The sequence below is a fragment of the Lycorma delicatula genome, chromosome 8 (genome assembly GCF_047948215.1).
Source record: "Lycorma delicatula isolate Av1 chromosome 8, ASM4794821v1, whole genome shotgun sequence".
In the NCBI taxonomy this organism is placed as follows: Eukaryota; Metazoa; Arthropoda; class Insecta; order Hemiptera; family Fulgoridae; genus Lycorma; species Lycorma delicatula.
Window position 1 is genome coordinate 46,075,553 of NC_134462.1, and position 18,137 is coordinate 46,093,689.

Sequence of the window (18,137 nt, forward strand, 5' to 3'; positions counted from 1 at the left end):
ATCTTAATATTTAATATTTTAAATTCACATACCAAAGGGTATTGTAATCTGTATATTTTCCTTTTGAAAGCTTGAAAAATGTCAAAAAGAACCAAATTCTTTGAATTTAATCCTTTTTATAAATATTCTGTGTAAGAAATATGTAGTATAAGAAACTACATCTAAAAAACAAGCATAAAAATACTGAGGATTTTTCAAGATAAAGCTATTAAAAAATAAATACAAACCAAATAAATATCAAATCAATTTTATTTAATTATATATTTCATAAACATACAAATTACTGATTAATACAATACAATGATTAAATTCAGTGATTAAGGAAAAAAGTATTAGTTATTAGCAAGTATAGACAATTATTTTAACAGTCAATTAATCTTTTCTTAATGGGAAAAATTCTTCATTGAAACCATCCTGCGAAATAACATTTATATGAATACCATCTCCAGTATAAATATCACGTTCAGTTGCACCAATAAAAGCATCCTTAATAATATTAACAGCTTTCTCAATAGTCAATGGTTCAGGAGTGACATTTTGCATATTTTTAAAACCCAACTGAAAAAAAAATTTTATAATAATTTAAACCAGTTTCAGAACACTTGTTATTGTTATTTTATAATACGTTTTGGGGGCAATGTTGGATATTATCCAACTGTGAATTTCCAATTGAGATAGATGTCAAATATCCAGTGACATCAATTACATTGTAATTTATATCAATCTATTTTACTGACATACATGAATTAGAGCCATATTCTCTAAAAAGAATTATATATATACACCTTCCTAATTATACAACTAAGCTAACTAATGAATTTCCAAGCATCATTACAGAATCACTTCATTACAGTATCTGACAGTGAATCTTGAGGTGGTTTCATTTACTTTATTTAAATTTCTCTACATAATATAAATTAGGATCAAATTATACAACTTAAGTGAAATCATTAACATATAAAGGAACTGATTCATTCATTCCTTACAAGTAAAAATGCAGGTGTATGCTAGATTTATTTAGTTACATAGGTAAAAAAATTGTTCTTAACATACAATCTTCATATTAACTGATATTTTCCAATTAAAATTTTGTTATATCAATATAATTTATAATATTTCAGCATCAGATAAGACCAGAGTAATACTTTGTAACTCTTATTTCACGCTATCCATGTCTACGTAAAATTTTTCACTGTATAATATATTGCTATAATTTTAAACATTTCATATTACTACGTACCTGATTGTCAAGAAGAGGCTGTAACAGTGCACCAGCACTACCACCAGCATGATAATTTGACATCTCACAATGTCCAACTGGATCATAACTGTATATTGCACCTTTACCTTCTGAATCAAGACCAGCTAATATATTGGATACATAATATGGAAAAAATCGCTTATAATATAACAAAGTTGATAACAACTGAGCTACTGCAGGTGTTGACATCTGTTTGTTATTATCATGCAAATACATCTGTGGAAAAAAAATTAGTTTTAATTCAACAAGTAAATATTTTTACATTTAGAATCCATTCACTGGGAGACAAAACACTATTTTTGTACACCACACAGTTGTAACAAACCACACTTGGTAAAGGTTCTTATTAAAAACAAGTTTTGAAGCTAATTTCAGAATAACACAGATATAACAATGCTATAAAGTTGCACAAAAAAAAGTAGTTGAAATGGTTAGAGTTTAAGTTTAAGATTATTTTAATAAAATCTTTATTATTAAAATTTTTCAATTTAAAGAATTTTACATAATTTAATAATTTATAAAAAAAGAAACAATGGTAATTCTGAGCAATTACTTGATAAGCGATCAGCTTCAATTTTTTTCCATCTTTAATTTACCGTAGTAGATATCCTTAGGATTAGGAAAACAGTACATCTAAATGTCACAAAGTGGGTTTGGATAGTGGAAGAATGCAAGATCTGTTCCACATTATCAGTACTCTAGTCAATTAGCAATTAGTTTTGTGAGATATGGTGAACTGTTCAGATACTAATCCATTCTTTGGAAAGGGATTAGGGTTAAGGTAGAGGTAATACTGAGTAATTACTTGACCAACATAAAATTTGTTCATACTGATATACGATTATTTTCTACGTTGAGTACTGTTTACCTTTCTTAGCTTCATTCTTTTATTAAAATCAAAAATGAAACTAAGAATTTAAGAATGAAAGCTAAGCTTCAATCTCTTAAAAAAAGAATGAAGCTAGGAAAAGGTAAACAGTACTCAATATAGAAATAATAAAATAATAATAATTATCTTAATAACAACAATTATAATTGATTATTTCAACAACAGAAAAAATGAAGAAAAATATAAATTATGTGTTGGAAATGAAAAATAAACCACAAACTAACGTTAATGTCATCAGTCATCTTTAACAGCTGACTGACAGCCACCATCATAAAATGACACTACGTCATACACATGGCTTTTTTTAGTGTTTAGTATTGCCACATTTTGGTACTTTAACTCTAAACTGTCTTCAGAAAACTCTTAACATAACCTTCGCCTGACTCCACAGAACAGATTATAATCTTAACAGGTTGCCATAACTAACAAAACTAATTGTTAAAATTGATTGATTTTTTAAATTGATTAGAGTGCAGATTTTGACTTTGCAAGGGCTACCTGCTACCCAAACCTATTTTCCAACATTCACATTTTGTCAGGGGACAAATATGAATATTACACTTGCACAGTACTGAATTACAAAATGTTAGGTGAAGGTATATTTAACTTATGAGGGATGAAATTCAACTGTAACAAATAACATAGGTCCTAATTAAGGTGTATTCCAAATTTCATAAAAATTAGAGGCGATCCCATAATTGTATACACTTACAAAAATATTTACAAATAAATTACTGATAATACATTAACATAATGTTCAAGAATTTTGCAATTACATCATTTTATTTGTATTAAATACAAAACTACCAAACAAAAAATTAATGTAATAAAGTTGAATTACCTGCATTCTTGCCTCTAATAAACGAGTAAGAGACAATGTATCACACCAACAACCAGAACATCCCAGAACAGTCTTAGAAGATAATTTAAATAGTTTTGACTGTCCTCTTGTATATATACTGTAACCAACACTAAGACGAGTATCAGATGCAATTACAACAAAATCATCTCCAGCAACAGCAACAATAGTTCTGGAAACAATAAATTTATAAACTTGATTTTATTTTCTTAAAAATAATTACTTAATCAACAGTTAGAAACTAGTTATGATTAACCAGTAGAAATAACCACTAGTTTCTTGCACTATGATTCATTATTCAATTTATAACAAACTTTAGAAAATATCTATCTAAACATGTTCTTATTTTTGAAACAAATTGATTTTAATCTATCACGTTTTCAGGGACGTAAATATTGAATTCACTCAAATTCCATAATATAAATTGGATTCTCACAATTCTAATGAAATATAACCTCCAATCGGTTTTACTTCAAACATACAGTCTTATAGGTAAGAAAATTCAACTATGACTTGGTCATCAAAACTATCCAACCCCAGTAGTTATAAGAATAAAAATTGCATTTCATAAAAAATGTTTTTTTAAGGACATAAATTTCAATCTAGTTTTACAAATAAAAAGCTTAATCTATGAAATGCAGTATAATATAAATAAATTACACACCCTCCATTGTCGGCATATGGAGAAAAACCACTTGGTGTTTCTTTCATAGTGTCGGCACCAGAAATATTCCCAACAATACTGTTCAATCCTACCATTGTGTAAGATTGTTAATTCACAAATGAAAACAATTCAGATTAATCCGAAGACAACAGTAACCTAAAACTTGAATGACCAACAAGATTACAGTTGTTGAATTGCATCAGGTTGGTTAACTAAAAAAAAAAAAAAACAGTTCACATTTTTATAGTGTACGTAAAAAAAGGTATAAAATAAATTAATAAATGTTAATATATTAAAGGGCAACATATTTTTTTTTAAATTTAAAAGTAATGTACACAAGTAACGCTATAATAATGCAATCTAATTTTCATTTTATTTTAGACTAGCCGGCTCATCCTGCCAGAACCTGAAACCCCGGGGTTCAGGTCAGCCCAGGAAAATCCCGGAGCCAACTCTGGGGATCCACGGGGCTTCCCGGTGCCTACCCCATGGCCGCAGAGCTCCCTTTGGTTACCGTTCTGAATTTGCCAGGGGGGTCGGCGTCCTGGGCACCCGCGTTGTTCGTTATCCTAATGGTTGTGAGAATAATAATGATAAATAATAGTTATAGTATTCAGGTTTTATAGAAACCTGAAAAAGAAACTAAATTACAAAAGATAGATTAATATTAACTTTCTTTCTTTCTTTTTCCTGTTTAGCCTCCGGTAACTATCTTTCAGATAATACTTCAGAGGATGATATGTGTGAATGTAAATGAAGTGTAGTCTTGTGCAGCTTCAGGTCGACCATTCCTGAAATGTGTGGTTAATTGAAACCCAACCACCAAAGAACACGATCTCGTATTCAGATCCGTGTAAAAATAACTGACTTTACTAAGATCTGAACGCCGGAACTCTCGACTTCCAAATCAGCTGATACGGGAAGACGCGTTCACCACTAGACCAACCCGTTGGCTTAGATTAATAGGAACTATGCTAATTAAAGTGCACACACTTTTGACGACGAAGGTAACAAACGGGTTGCCCCCAAGTGCACCCTGGGGGTGATGGTGATGATTAGAGACCGGATTATATGCATTTGCGTATTAACCTCATTCTCACCGTTAATTGCATGTTTTCCTTAAAATATAATGAAGATGCATATTTTCGCTATATTTACAATATTTTTCGGTTGGGTACCTAGTCAATAAATGAAATCTTACGTTGTAGCCGCCCAACCCTATTAGCCGCACCGCACTTAGAGCGCACTTAACAGCCGCAAGTCTATTGTTCTGGTAGACTAATATTATTATGAGCTCAAGAAAAACACACCCACGCGAGACAAGGACGGATGCTACCGTTCTGCGTTGCGCACGCCTACTGCAACACTCCTCTCACTAGCCAATTAAATTACGCATGTTATTATTGACGCGCTCATTGCATCAGTTAAGTTCTTTATTTATTTCTGCAAAGTTTAATGTGAACCATGCCTCCCGAAAAAAAGGGTGTCTCTTTGTGGATAACTGACTAGTTATCCTTATAAGGAAGGATTACCTTCCTTATTCCTGTTTAGCCTGCGGAAATCACCATATTACTTCAGAGGATGATATGTATGAGTGAAGTGTAGTCTTGTGTAGTCTCAAGTCGACCACATCTGAGATATGTTATCATTGAAACCCAACCACCAAAGAACACCGGTATCCATGATCTAGTATTCAAATCCGTATAAAAATAACTGCCTTTACTAGGACTTGAACACTGGAACTCTCGACTTCGAAATCAGATGATTTGCGAAGACACGTTCGCCACTAGACCAACCCGGTGGGTAGTTGACTATTCTGGAACATTTATATACAACGGAAATGATTTATATAGTTGAGTTACAAGAAAAATATTTCATGCACAAAAGAGTTACCAATAGACCAACATGTCAACACAAGTCTTCATATTGCAGGATTGCAAAAGAAAGACCCACGACAACAACTTATAACAGTGGCAAGTAGCAGTGATTTCACTTCCAAAGGTAAACAAAAAACCACTTCAGCATGGATTTGTGTGAAGCATTGCTTAAAAGTAATATTCCCCTTCACAAACTTACAAATTCTACCTTCAAAGAGTTTCTGCGAAAATATTGCTTGAATCAAAATATACCAGATGAATTAACACTGTATAAAAATTACATACCAACAATTTACTTACATGTTCTGGAAGAAATACGCCATGAACTCAAGGATAGCATTATTTGGATTTCAGCTTACAAAACTACCAACAGTTGTCGCTGTTACATTGCTAATTTAATTGTCGATGCATTAAAACTAGAACCTTGTTCTTCCTATTTGGTGGCCTGTAAAGATAAATATAATCAAGGCAGCCAAAGCCCTCCAAATATTTTATCCCAATTTGATTCATGTGACGTGCTTTGCTCATGGAGTACATCGACTCACTGAAGAAGTACAATCCACGTTTGGGAATGTAAATAAACTGATTTCATCAACAAAGAAAATGTTTCTTAAGGCACCTGCTCACAATAAGGCCTATAAAGAAAAACTGCCAAATGTGCCTTTACCTCCCAAACCAGTGGTAACTCAACGGGAAGCATGGATTGAAGCTGTACTGTTTTACAATGAACATCTCGAGGCCATCTAAGGTATAATAAACAGCTTTGATAGTGCAAAGGCTATGGCAGTTTGTCAGTTTAAGGAAGCATAACAATTCTAGTATAAAAAAAACATAGCTGTGATTAGCACTCATTTTTTCCAGATACCTGCAAGTGTTAAAAAGCTTGAAACTCAAGGTTTGGCGTTGACTGAATTTATTCAGTTAATGAATAAAATCCACATTGCCAGAGGTATTCCCATGTAAAATTAAAGAAAAATTTGAAAATATTTTGAACAATAACTCAGGCTTTGAACATTTGTGTCAAATTTATAGTTCTATTAATGAGATGGGTGAACTTTTTCCAGAAACAATAAGTGCTAACATAGCATCCAAATTCAAATACTGCCCAGTTACCTCAGTGGATGTGGAACAATCCTTGTCCTCTTATAAAAATATTTTGAGTGTTCGAAAACACAATGTTATTACTGAACATTTGGAACAGTACCTGATTGTTTACATTTACAAAATGTTAAATATTAAATTTATTTGTTAATTCAGCTTCTTACTAATTGTATGCTGATTTTGAAATAAAAAACTAAAATTTACTATTTTTTTATTACTTAAGGTTGCACATTTTGACACTTTTCATATTTTAAGTATTTTTCATGCATATTTCAAACTTTTTATGTTGCATGTAATCCAGTCCCTAGTGATGATTGATGGTTACCAGTTGATGGTAGTGATTGGTGGCCTAGCCTCCCACTAGGTGCTCGCATACCTCACCCTTCTGCCTCATACGCAGTCCCCATATTTTTTGTTAAACAGCCCATCATTGTTAAACAGAGATATTTTTAATTTATTTAATATTACTTTATTTAACATAAATTTAATTCTATTATTTTTTTAAATATTATTAATTTGATTGACTCAAATCATTCAGTTCAAATCCAGATTACCCAGTGATAGAGACTCACAGTTCATCATTTATTAATGCAATTTTTAAAATTGTGCTTCAACCAGCAAATCTCCACTACTAGATACTATCTGTTTTTTCAAGATGAAATAGATCTAAAAACCTTCAGTATGTCAAGAAGCATGGGTAAAAATTTGGTTGTGATTGATCGAGGAGTTTTTTTGTTTATCCCAAACAAACAAAAACCCTCTTCCTCTTTACATAATAGTATAGATATAGATAACTTCAAGAAGGATGTTATATAGATAACCTCCTTTAAATGATTTTGCATAAGTAAATGTATAGCTAATTAGTTTTTAAATTCAATTTGATTTATTAAAAATGTAATTGTTTAGGGAATCTTTTTAGGATATTTTCTTTTGAAAACTAATTTAGTGATAATATTAAAAAATTCTTTTAAATGAATAGGTTTTTAATAAGTTTTCCTAGTAAAGGCAGTTACTTTTATATGGATTTGAATACTAGATTGTATGTTCTTTGATGGTTGGGTTTAATAAACCGCCCATCTCACGAATGGTCCTGAGACCATTACTAAACCTGAGACTGTACAAGACTAAACTTTATTTACATTCATATATATCATCCTCTGAATTAGTACCTTACAGTGGTTTCAGAGGCTAAACAGAAAAACAAGAAAGATTTTTGAGTATAAAATCAGAACTTGCTGAAGAGACAACCTATGTTCATATCTTATTCTTCATAATAATAGTTTTTATTATTTTCGATTCAGTTTACAATTTGCAAAAGTAAAATCATATTTACATTTATGGTCAGAAACTGTGTGATTTTGATAAAAACCCCTACAAATAAAACACACCATAAGAAAAAAATAATAAAGGGTATGCAGCTGGCATTCAAATCATATACATATATTATCTACAGCTACTAAAAACACCACTTAACTGCAACTTGCAAATACATAAAAAAAATTTTTAAACTTACTTTTCTAAATACATGGAGATGTACTCCAAAACATTATTTTGGGGTTATTGCGTTCCTCCTCAGAAGTATCAACGCCATTACTATCATTTCTCATTCTATCATAGGGTCTTTGTGTGGGCAGGCTAATGCTGCCTGCCCACACAGAGACCCAAAAGTTTGGTTCTGCAAATCACATTTTGTTCCTATGTTGGGTCCACACATTTGAGTTGGTTATTGTTTTATTGCAGTACAGTTGTGAAGTTACAAATTGTAATTTAGCTTCTTAATATCAAAAGTTGGCATTAAATTTCCCTGTTGAGCAAGTCTACTGCTAGTTTTCAAGACCTAGTTAGCTGCTCAGGAAGTAAAAGAAATTTATGATTAATTGTAGTCTTATACTTTGGGAATTTGTTTTTGGCTGTAATAGGATTCTGTTTTTCCGAAATAAAACCGTTAAAATAACGTTTGGATTTACTGTTTCTTCTTATGGAGGTTAACTAGCGATGATGCATTAATTTTCAAAACAAAATTTAACGAAAAGTTAAATTTGTTTTTTTAACAAAAATTAACTAACTGAACCAAATGTTATGATAAATATTATTAACTGTTTAATTACTGAAGGTAGTCAAAAAGATAAATGAAAAATTATTAAAATTACGATCGTTACACTAGAGGGCTCTGAATATTTAACTTGTACGGCGTTACATCAACATTTAAGTCTCGGGAATGTTTTCCTGTTTTTGTAATTTGTACGTTCAATCTACTTCCTACTCAAATTCGCTATCTAAATACTCTGATATGTCTTATTGCAATTCATAAGCACCTAATTATAATCCTGTATTCTCGTTTGGTGAACTGGACGATCACGTTTAATAAATTTTTTCTCAAGTTCCCGCTGCTATCTTGAAGATTTTTTGCAATTTATTGTGCATTTTTCTCGTTTTTTACATGATTATATCTAAACAAAGATATATGATGCAAATGTTATGGATTTTATATTTGTAATTTTGAAGGCCTTTACCCAGCGATAAAGTTATCACTGATGATGCTGAATAAATACGAGCTGCCGCCAAGTAACATTCAACAAATCCTATAGCCATTTTTTTTTTTTTAATTAATAAAGATTAAAAATTATTAAATTTACAAATTTGTACAGACCATGGTCTGTTTTTAGTTAAAGCGAACTGTGTAATAAGATCCTTCATTCTTTCCCCTTTAGCCTCCGATAATTACCTTTCAGATAATTATTCAGAGGATGATATGTATGAGTGTAAATGAAGTGTAATCTTGTACAGTCTCAGACTATTCCTGAGATGTGTAATTAATTGAAACCTAGCTATCAAAGAACACCAGTATCCACCATGTAGTATTCAAATCCGTGTAAAAATAACTAACTTTTCTATTGTAATAAGACCCTGAACTCTCATTAGCGATTGTTTATGGTAGTACATTTCATTTTAGGTTAAATTGGTTGAAAATATCATTTAATGAAGGCGACTAAACTAAAACTCACGAGAATGAACTGGACAATCTTAAATATTATACACTATTTTTATTCGAACGAGACCATATATATTTATTTATTTACCAAAGGTAAACAAATATTTGTAATTATCTTTTCATAAAGCTAAAAATAGCTTTATGTAATTTTTTTTTAATAAATTTTTTAAGTTGTCTTTGTCTACGTTTTCAGTACACTTTGATTTCAGTATTGCCAAATACGTTATGCTGAAACGAGGTGTGTTCGGTATTATAATGCAATGACCGCCAATATATAACCTTAAATGTGGTAGCGATGTTTTAAAGTAGTTTTGTTTTTATACGTTAACCGTTTTACACTTTTACTCTATATTGATGAGATTTTTTTACAGTTTATGTAGTTAACCAATACAAGTTTGACTTCTCATTTATTTACGCGTGTAATAGTAGAATGATGATTATGTACTCATTTAAAAATATAGATAATAGTATACTACAAATATTCGGTTACGATTTTATCAGTTAATGAGCTGTAATAGTTACACATTGCTATTTTTATTTGTGTAACGTGATTAAATCTGACAGTGTGTTAGTTTTTGTGGATATAAGTGTGCAATATATTAATCAAAATGAAACTTTGTAGATTAATAACCTTAGATATTATGGGAACCATTCTTGATGTCTGTTTACCAGTTGGGGTGCATTATTCTCAAGTTGGAGCTAAGTTTGGACTTAATATTAATCCACAATTGTTAAATGATAATTTTAAGAAAGGATGGTATGAAATGAAAGTGAAACATCCAAACTACGGTCGTCACACTGGTTTAGGTTGGGAAAACTGGTGGAAACAGTTAGTACATCACACCTTTGTGAATTCCTCACTAAAGCCTTTGGATCATTTTACACTAAATGAAATTTCCCATCAGCTAATAGATATGTATAATCATCCAGAACAATGGAGATGCTGTGATGGAGCTCTAGATTTTATAAATCACGTACATCAAAGACAAATACCACTTGCTGTCTTATCAAATTTTGATGAAAGATTAGAAGTTTTATTAGAAAATATGAATGTTAGAAAGTACTTCAGATTTGTTGTAGGTTCATATGATGTTGGATGTGAAAAACCAGATAAAAGAATTTTTGATCTTGTTGAAACAATTGCTAGAACTATGGATGACTTATCAGACATAAAAAAAAGTGAAATATTACATATAGGTGATACTCCAGAACTTGATTACTTACCAGCAAAAAGTGCTGGTTGGAATGCTTATTTAATCAGTAAAACTTCAAAAGACATAACTGAAAAGTATCCAAACATATGTAAAGAGTTTATATTTAAAGATCTACATGAACTAAAACAAGTGTTCACATGAAACTGCATAAAAGCTAGTGTGTGTATATATTGAATAATTATATAAATATGGAAGTTTTATTTTTATATTTTAACCATATATATTTGTTCGGGTGATATAAAAGTGCCATATAATTTTTAAAATAACTATTTTTAAATTGTGTTATTAGCTCTAACACAGTTAGAATTCAGTGCTTAATAATTTTATTATTTGTTCCCAAGTTATATATGTATATATCCTTATTACTTGTTTATTGGTGAAAAGATAAATGAAATGTTTATTTTTTTAATATTTTGTTACTATTTAATATATTAACTGGTATTTCTAAATATATTATTCTTAGTTATAGCTTTATAAAGAATATTAATATCTTTTTTGGTTATTACTGAGATAACTGTAGCAGATAAATGGAATTATAAATACACTATTTTAAAAAGAATATCTCATTTTACTGATACTGAAGAATTTCTAATTAATATTTTCAGGTATGCTTGATAATTAATCATTACACCATCTACTAGATTGATGCCAGCAGCAAAGGGTGAAAATAGATTATCCCATTCACATTTTTTCATGTCCCATGTTACTTTAGTGTAATTTGAGCATATTTTTACCTTTACTAAAGAAATAACTAAAAAAAACTTATTTAAATTCTTAACTTATAAAAACACAAAATTTTAACTTTGAAACTATATTAAAAAACAATAATAAAGACTTATCTATAAGGGTTTTTTGGGTCGTGGTTTAGTGTAAACTGAATTTCTTTTAGGATACTACGTCTTGAAAAAGTGTGAGACTTGGGAGTCATATTTTTTATAGAAGCCTCAAAATATAATTTTGTATAAATGTAATTTGTATGAAATTGAGTACATTCAAATTGAAATAACTGAAAAAAGACATATCACAATATCTCAAATGTTTACAAAACCATCTTTATATGTGCAGTAATAAGTCATTATTAAATCACTGAAACTTGGGTAATACAAGAACAGTTAAAAATATAAGTTAAAAATATGATTAAGTAGCATTTATATCGTACCATTGAAATTATACTCTTAAACCATATCAAATTATTATTCTTTGAAATGTATTCTATCAAAACAATCTATGATATTTAAATAATCCAAATTGAATAAAAATTTAATTTAATAACTTACTAAATTTACTAATTTAGTTTAACAAACTATTATTAGTTATTAAAAGTTTCAGCAAAGCTCTAAAAATTAAAACTTTGCCAATGCACCTACATAAAATTGCCACTCAAAAAAAAAAAATCAAACTTCTAGAAATAAAATGAGCCGTGATTCATTTCTCCAAATGTGGCAAGATTCTAACAGAATTAAATAAATTTTACTAGCAGCATTTTAATTTTGTATTGTATGATTTGCTATGGTTTGATGCTTCATTTTATTATAACCAAACATAATTTTGTTGCAAATGTTTTAAATACATACTCTTAAAATGTAATTAATTATTAAAAGACATAATAAAGATGATTACAATAAATGTAATCATTTACAATTTTGGTTCTTTCATTGCAGCCAAGAAACAAATCTTTTTTGGGAGAATGAATGAAAATGTCCTCTTATCATTTTTTTAAATTCAAACCTGATAATTCAAGATTGTTTTCCAGATTAAATGTTCTTGTGTTCCTACCAGTAAGGAGAGCACTGTTTTAAATTGTCATAAAAATGACAGTAATTTATAAATTTCAAGTAGAGTAATTGTATAAGGTCCTCATTTGCTTATTAGCAAAAATTTCAATTGTTAAAATTATAAATAAACTATTTTTGAATTCTTCTCCCAATCATTGTGTCATGTATAAAAAGAAATAAGAAATATTAACAAAAATGATCAGTGAAACAGTGCAGTGATAATCTCTAACCAATTACGGCATTTACACCAAAATACAGATTGAATAATTATGTTTCATATAAAATCCAACATGAACATTTATTATAACGAGCAAAAATATAATTAAAATGAGTAAGTTTATAAAAACTTATCTTTGTAAAAGATATCAGGAATTGAGATAATGAGAAAAATAATTTTAAAATATTTAGATATAAATTCTTTAAAAGTACACAAATGTGAAACTTAGAATGTTAGTAGTATATACTAATTTATGATAATTTTTTTTTATAACCTTTCAACATTTATTTATAAACTTTTCATTGTTTTATGTCGGAAAATAAACACATGTAATAATCATCAAGAAAGTTGACCTCATGATTGTAAAAAAAATAAGTTCTAATGATTTCAAAATACAAATACAGTGATTTTTCTCCTTAAAAACAGTTATTCCTTAAAAAAAAAAATGGTGAGGTACATGATATCAAACATCATTGATAAGGTACATTTTAAAGATAACATTTTTCACTATATTTGACTGAACACATCTAATATTGATAAATGCGCCTTTAAATAGATGAATAATATACACAGATTTTTCCTACTAAACCTAGCAGAAATGGTCATGAGTAATGATCAATTTTGTTTGCTACTGTGAATGATAAATTATATAACTAGTATTGTTGCCTTGTGTGTTGTTTGGAGATCTTAAACAACAGTTTTTTTTAAATTTTATTTAAAAAAGTTTAGATTTCACAAATTACCGTTTTAAGGGATGTTATTTTTTTAAAAAATGACCAGTATAATAAAAAAATGTCTACATTCATTTGAGCCTTTTGAATTCGTATAATAAATTTTTGATGTATTAACATATAAATTATTCATGATTATTCAGAAATTATCTTCTTCACTGAGCCATACATATTTTTATATCAGCATGTCTAATTCACTGTAACATTTGTGATACTCAAAACTACATATTACACTTTATTCTGTTTACAGTAGACATTTATAATGATTACTTTTAAAGAATCTATATGACTGCTTATGCTTCATCTTGTACTGTAAATGCATCATATTAATAAGAAAAGTTGGAACAGATAATGTGAAGCAACAAATTAATATACTATTTATTTTATATATATTAGGTTTGCATATTTAGGGGTACCTGTATTATTGAGATAAAACATCAACTGAGGCAAAAGTATAAAACTATCCAGTGTTTTGAATATATTATGGTGCAATAATTTATTTTTAAGTCGTACAAGTTTAATTTTTCATATTAATTTATTGAATAATTTTAATTAATCTGTTTTCTAATATCCTATTTTATACTACCATTATTAAAATTTGAAGTACATTTTTTGCCATGACATACTTATTCATTTTAGTGGTTTATTAAAATGATTAAAGAACCACATAATAGCTTCATTAATATTGATTGGCAGTTAAGTGATAAGATTTAATTTTATTATAAAAATGTTCAATATGTTCCCTTTCCTTTCTAAATAAATTATTATTAATCAGTTTTTTTATCAATGTCTTATCATATAATTAATTTTTAAATTAGTTTCTCTATTACATTAATTTTGCTAGTTGTAAAAGAGAAGGTGTTACATATACATTTGTAAGTGTGCCTATGTGTATTCATGTGTCTGATTTTAATAACACGCACACACATTTCACACTCTCTATTCTAATTCTTAAGGAGGCCTTACAATGCTAAAACAATGTGGGCTACCTGTTTTGTTCCTTATCACCCAAAATTCACAAATAACATTTTATAACCTTTAACTTCTATGTTTCATTTATTCCTACTAGTTAAATCTGGTTTGTATAATAGTTTCAGTCTACTGACATATGAATAGCCATGATTATTCAGAAACTATGTTCTTTATTAGCCACAGTTAGTTTGTTCTTTACACGTAAAACTCACTAATAACAGGAAAATGAATTAATTCAGGTTTTGAATTTGTGAATAACTCTGTGAACTTCTATTTGGCAAGTAGAATTGAAAAAGTCAGATCATTTTTATCAGATGTCTACCACCCAAACAAACCCATTATGTAAATCAGGCTATTCCCACTTTTTTTATGATTAATTCACCATATAAGCTTCAAACTTGAATATGAAATGGACATTTTATAGCATATGAAAAATGCCTTGCCTGACCAGGATTTGATCCCAGGAACTCTGGATGAAAAGTTGAGACACTACCACTCCACCACAGAGATCGGCAGAAATTTGGCTAGGTTCCATTGGAGAAGGGAAGATGTTTCCATAATGTAATTAAATGGAGGCTTTGATTTGAAAAATTGATGAGAATCTATTTTACTGGATTATTTTGGGAAACAATAGAAAAATAAATTTAATTAGTTTGCTGAAAAACTATTTAAGAACCATTTTCATAACTGGTGAAGATTCTAAGATAGAGATCTAGGAATGAAGAACTAGACTTCTTTTTTGTTACTCACCACCTGAAGCTCAGGAAAAATCACAAGCTGAGGTTGTGCCCACAAGTGGGCTTATATTTATTTATGGAGGCCCTGCAGACATGTTTTTGATCAAATTGACATTGGTTTTGTCTTAAATTTCATTGAATTATTTAACAAATCATGCTGTTTTTCTACCTGAGGGCCTAGCCACTGAAAAATATTTTTTCTTTAAAGAAAAACCTAAAAAAAAAAAAAAATACAACTCCATTGTTATGACTTTGGTTAAGAATGAGAGATAAAATTACTTAATCAGGGTTTTAGAATATGTAACTTCCTGAACTTTTTATCACAAGAATAAGCACTTTGAATTAAAAAATGATGAGGACTACATTATGGTCATGAGTATAAATAAACAAGTAAACCTAACTGTGACAAGAGGCAGCCCCCCCCCCCAAAAAAAAAAAACTATTTGAAATTCAGTATATATATATATATATATATAATGAAGATTTCTGAATGGTTTTAAATTACGAAGATAAAAAAACAATCCATTTTTAGTTTTTGTAATCTCGGTAAAGCAATTAGTTCTACTTTTTTTACTCATGAAAAAACTCGGTAGTTATGGTATAGGAGGAGCTCCTTTCAGCAAACCTTAAACATGTAGTTGAAATTTTACCTTTTAACAAGAATGCACTTGTAAAAGTTAGGTCTTCACTCTGAGATGTAGAATGTAGCCCCTGTGCCTCAGGGAAGTGTTCTTGATCTCTTGTTTTTTTATTTTTAATTAAGACCTACTTCAAAATTTTGAGCCATTCACTGAAACCCTTTTTGTAGACAGCACAGGTGTATCTATATTTGAATGTAATTGTATAATAGCAGCTCAAGAAATTATTTATCTGTGTGTTTTATTATACGACAAGTTGTAGAGTAAATCATACTAACAACTTTTTATGCTCAGATGATCAAATTGAATTTTTAACAAAATTAAGCTGTACTGTTTTGCTCTAATGTGCCTTAAACAGTAAGCTTGTAATCATTAAATATTTATTATGCCTAGATATACTCTTGTATTAATTATATTGTCATTTCTTGGGGCTCCATGATAAGATGTGAACAAATTTTTAAGGTACAAAATTGCACTATCATTATTTAGTTCAACTGTGTCGATTTCCCGACAAAACAAGCATAACGGCGTATTCTTTCTACCCAAACAGCCATATCCTGTTAGCATCTGAGATAGGTGAAAATTCATCTCCCCAAACCTCCGGCTGTTCTACCTTTCCAGATTAGGGATCATATTCCTGGTCCAGGCACCCTTATTGCCTAGCCGACATCTTTCTTGCCACACGCGAGTGATATTAAAACTTGTCTCCCCTTTAGAGATTCCTGAAAGTGTACTAAAAATACAAATTCTAACACATAGACATACTTCACAGAAAAAACTTGATAAGCGATATTTTTGTCCCAAAACTCAAATGAACTAACCAGAGATGCAACTATGGCCCTCATAAAGAATTTGTATCTCTCTAAGAGACCTAGCCAAAAATCAATTTTTTGCCAAAGGAGTAAACAAAAAACAAATAATAACATTGTTAAAGTATAGGGTGAAAAGGAAAAGTAAAATAGATAGGATTAGAACATACAGAGGTCCTAAAACTTGTAATTTTATGGAACTACAGGGAAACCATGGATTACAAAGATTTGTAACAATATTTTGTTAGCCATAACGGGAAGCAAAAAAATCAACACATTGTGATCAAATTCTCCAAGGAATGATATCTCAAAAATTTGGAAAATGCTGATGGTTCTAATTTGTAAAACATAATAGGGGGGCTCGAAGTTGAGAGAATGAAAATGAATATATTCGTTAATTACTTGGAAATGTGGTAATTCTTTAACTCAGGGTGTAATTCTCAGTAGAATGTAGCTCCTCACAAACTGGGTGTGCACTTTGAAGAAGGTCTCTGAGAAAATTTAGTAGAACCTTTTCTGACCAACAAATTTAAATTTTCGAAATCGTTACCAAATCACCTGTACCTAGAGTTGTATATCACGGAGACGCAGCCACCCAAAAACAATTTTTGTGCTTAACAAATAAATTGAGTAGAGACCGTTAAAAACTATTAATTCAACTCGTACACTAGGAGCAACTTAGCTCCAAAAACCTTTATTTAAATAAAAAGACGCTTTGCAACGGAAACATTTTTGACAACATAGTGTACAAATAGAAACATGTTAAATATCACCTTTCTGTTGGAAATATTTAAAGAATCTTTTTACAGAGTAAATTATAATTTCTTGACTCTGCCCATGTTAAAACATAAAAATGGTTTTTCGGTGGCTGTACATCTTTGGTGAGAGGGGGATTATAGTCGATTTACAAAACGATCTCGAGAATTTGAAACTACAGGCAGGAAAGGTTTCTTCTAATTTTTACTATGGTGTCTCCCTTCAATTTGAAAATGTCTTATTGGGATATGTCTAGCCGTTCCGGTAGTAAGTGGATTTTTCTCCAATCGTAGGGTGCCAATTAAAATTAAATAGGGCAAATGTAAGACCAATAGACTGTAAAATACAGATTGTGAGATTGCTACTCGTAAAATTGAGATTATACTAAATAATTTAGACGTAAAGATGCTGCAATAGTCAGCGTTGCAACTAAAACTAATAATGAAATTAAAAATTGAGAGCATGGAACCTGCAAAACTATACTAGCGGCAACGATCACCTGAGATTATTCGCTCTTTTTCTGTTTAACCTCCAGAACCACCGTAAAGTATTATTTCAGAGGATGAATGGGGATGCTATGTATAAATGTAAATAAAGTATGGTCTTGTGCTGTTTCAGGTCGCCTATTCCTGAGATTTGTAGTTA

The 18,137-nt window shown here is 29.9% G+C and overlaps 2 protein-coding genes across 2 annotated transcripts; one reads left to right on the plus strand and one right to left on the minus strand.

Moving 5' to 3' along the window:
• Positions 1 to 231: 231 nt before the first annotated feature.
• On the minus strand, positions 232 to 3,875 carry Prosbeta6 (proteasome beta6 subunit). Its single transcript, XM_075373219.1, has 4 exons — positions 3,674 to 3,875; positions 2,992 to 3,181; positions 1,241 to 1,477; positions 232 to 558 (listed from the first exon to the last, which is right to left on the minus strand). Exons 1-4 carry the CDS (start codon positions 3,766 to 3,768, stop codon positions 373 to 375), a joined length of 708 nt encoding a protein of 235 aa, XP_075229334.1. The 5' UTR covers positions 3,769 to 3,875; the 3' UTR covers positions 232 to 372.
• Positions 3,876 to 9,754: 5,879 nt separating this feature from the next.
• On the plus strand, positions 9,755 to 11,416 carry LOC142329016 (rhythmically expressed gene 2 protein-like). Its single transcript, XM_075373261.1, has one exon. The coding sequence runs from the start codon at positions 10,252 to 10,254 to the stop codon at positions 10,996 to 10,998; it is 747 nt and encodes a 248-aa protein (XP_075229376.1). The 5' UTR covers positions 9,755 to 10,251; the 3' UTR covers positions 10,999 to 11,416.
• The last annotated feature ends 6,721 nt before the right edge of the window (positions 11,417 to 18,137 follow it).

Bases quoted from the DNA above. Each gene is read 5' to 3' on its own strand.
- Prosbeta6 (XM_075373219.1), bottom strand. From the start codon at position 3,768: ATGGTAGGATTGAACAGTATTGTTGGGAATATTTCTGGTGCCGACACT. The intron at 3,182-3,673 runs GTGTGTAATTTA...TATTGTTTCCAG, and splicing joins CCATATGCCGACAATGGAGG to AACTATTGTTGCTGTTGCTG. The intron at 559-1,240 runs GTACGTAGTAAT...TTTTTTTTTCAG, and splicing joins AGCCTCTTCTTGACAATCAG to TTGGGTTTTAAAAATATGCA.
- LOC142329016 (XM_075373261.1), top strand. From the start codon at position 10,252: ATGAAACTTTGTAGATTAATAACCTTAGATATTATGGGAACCATTCTT.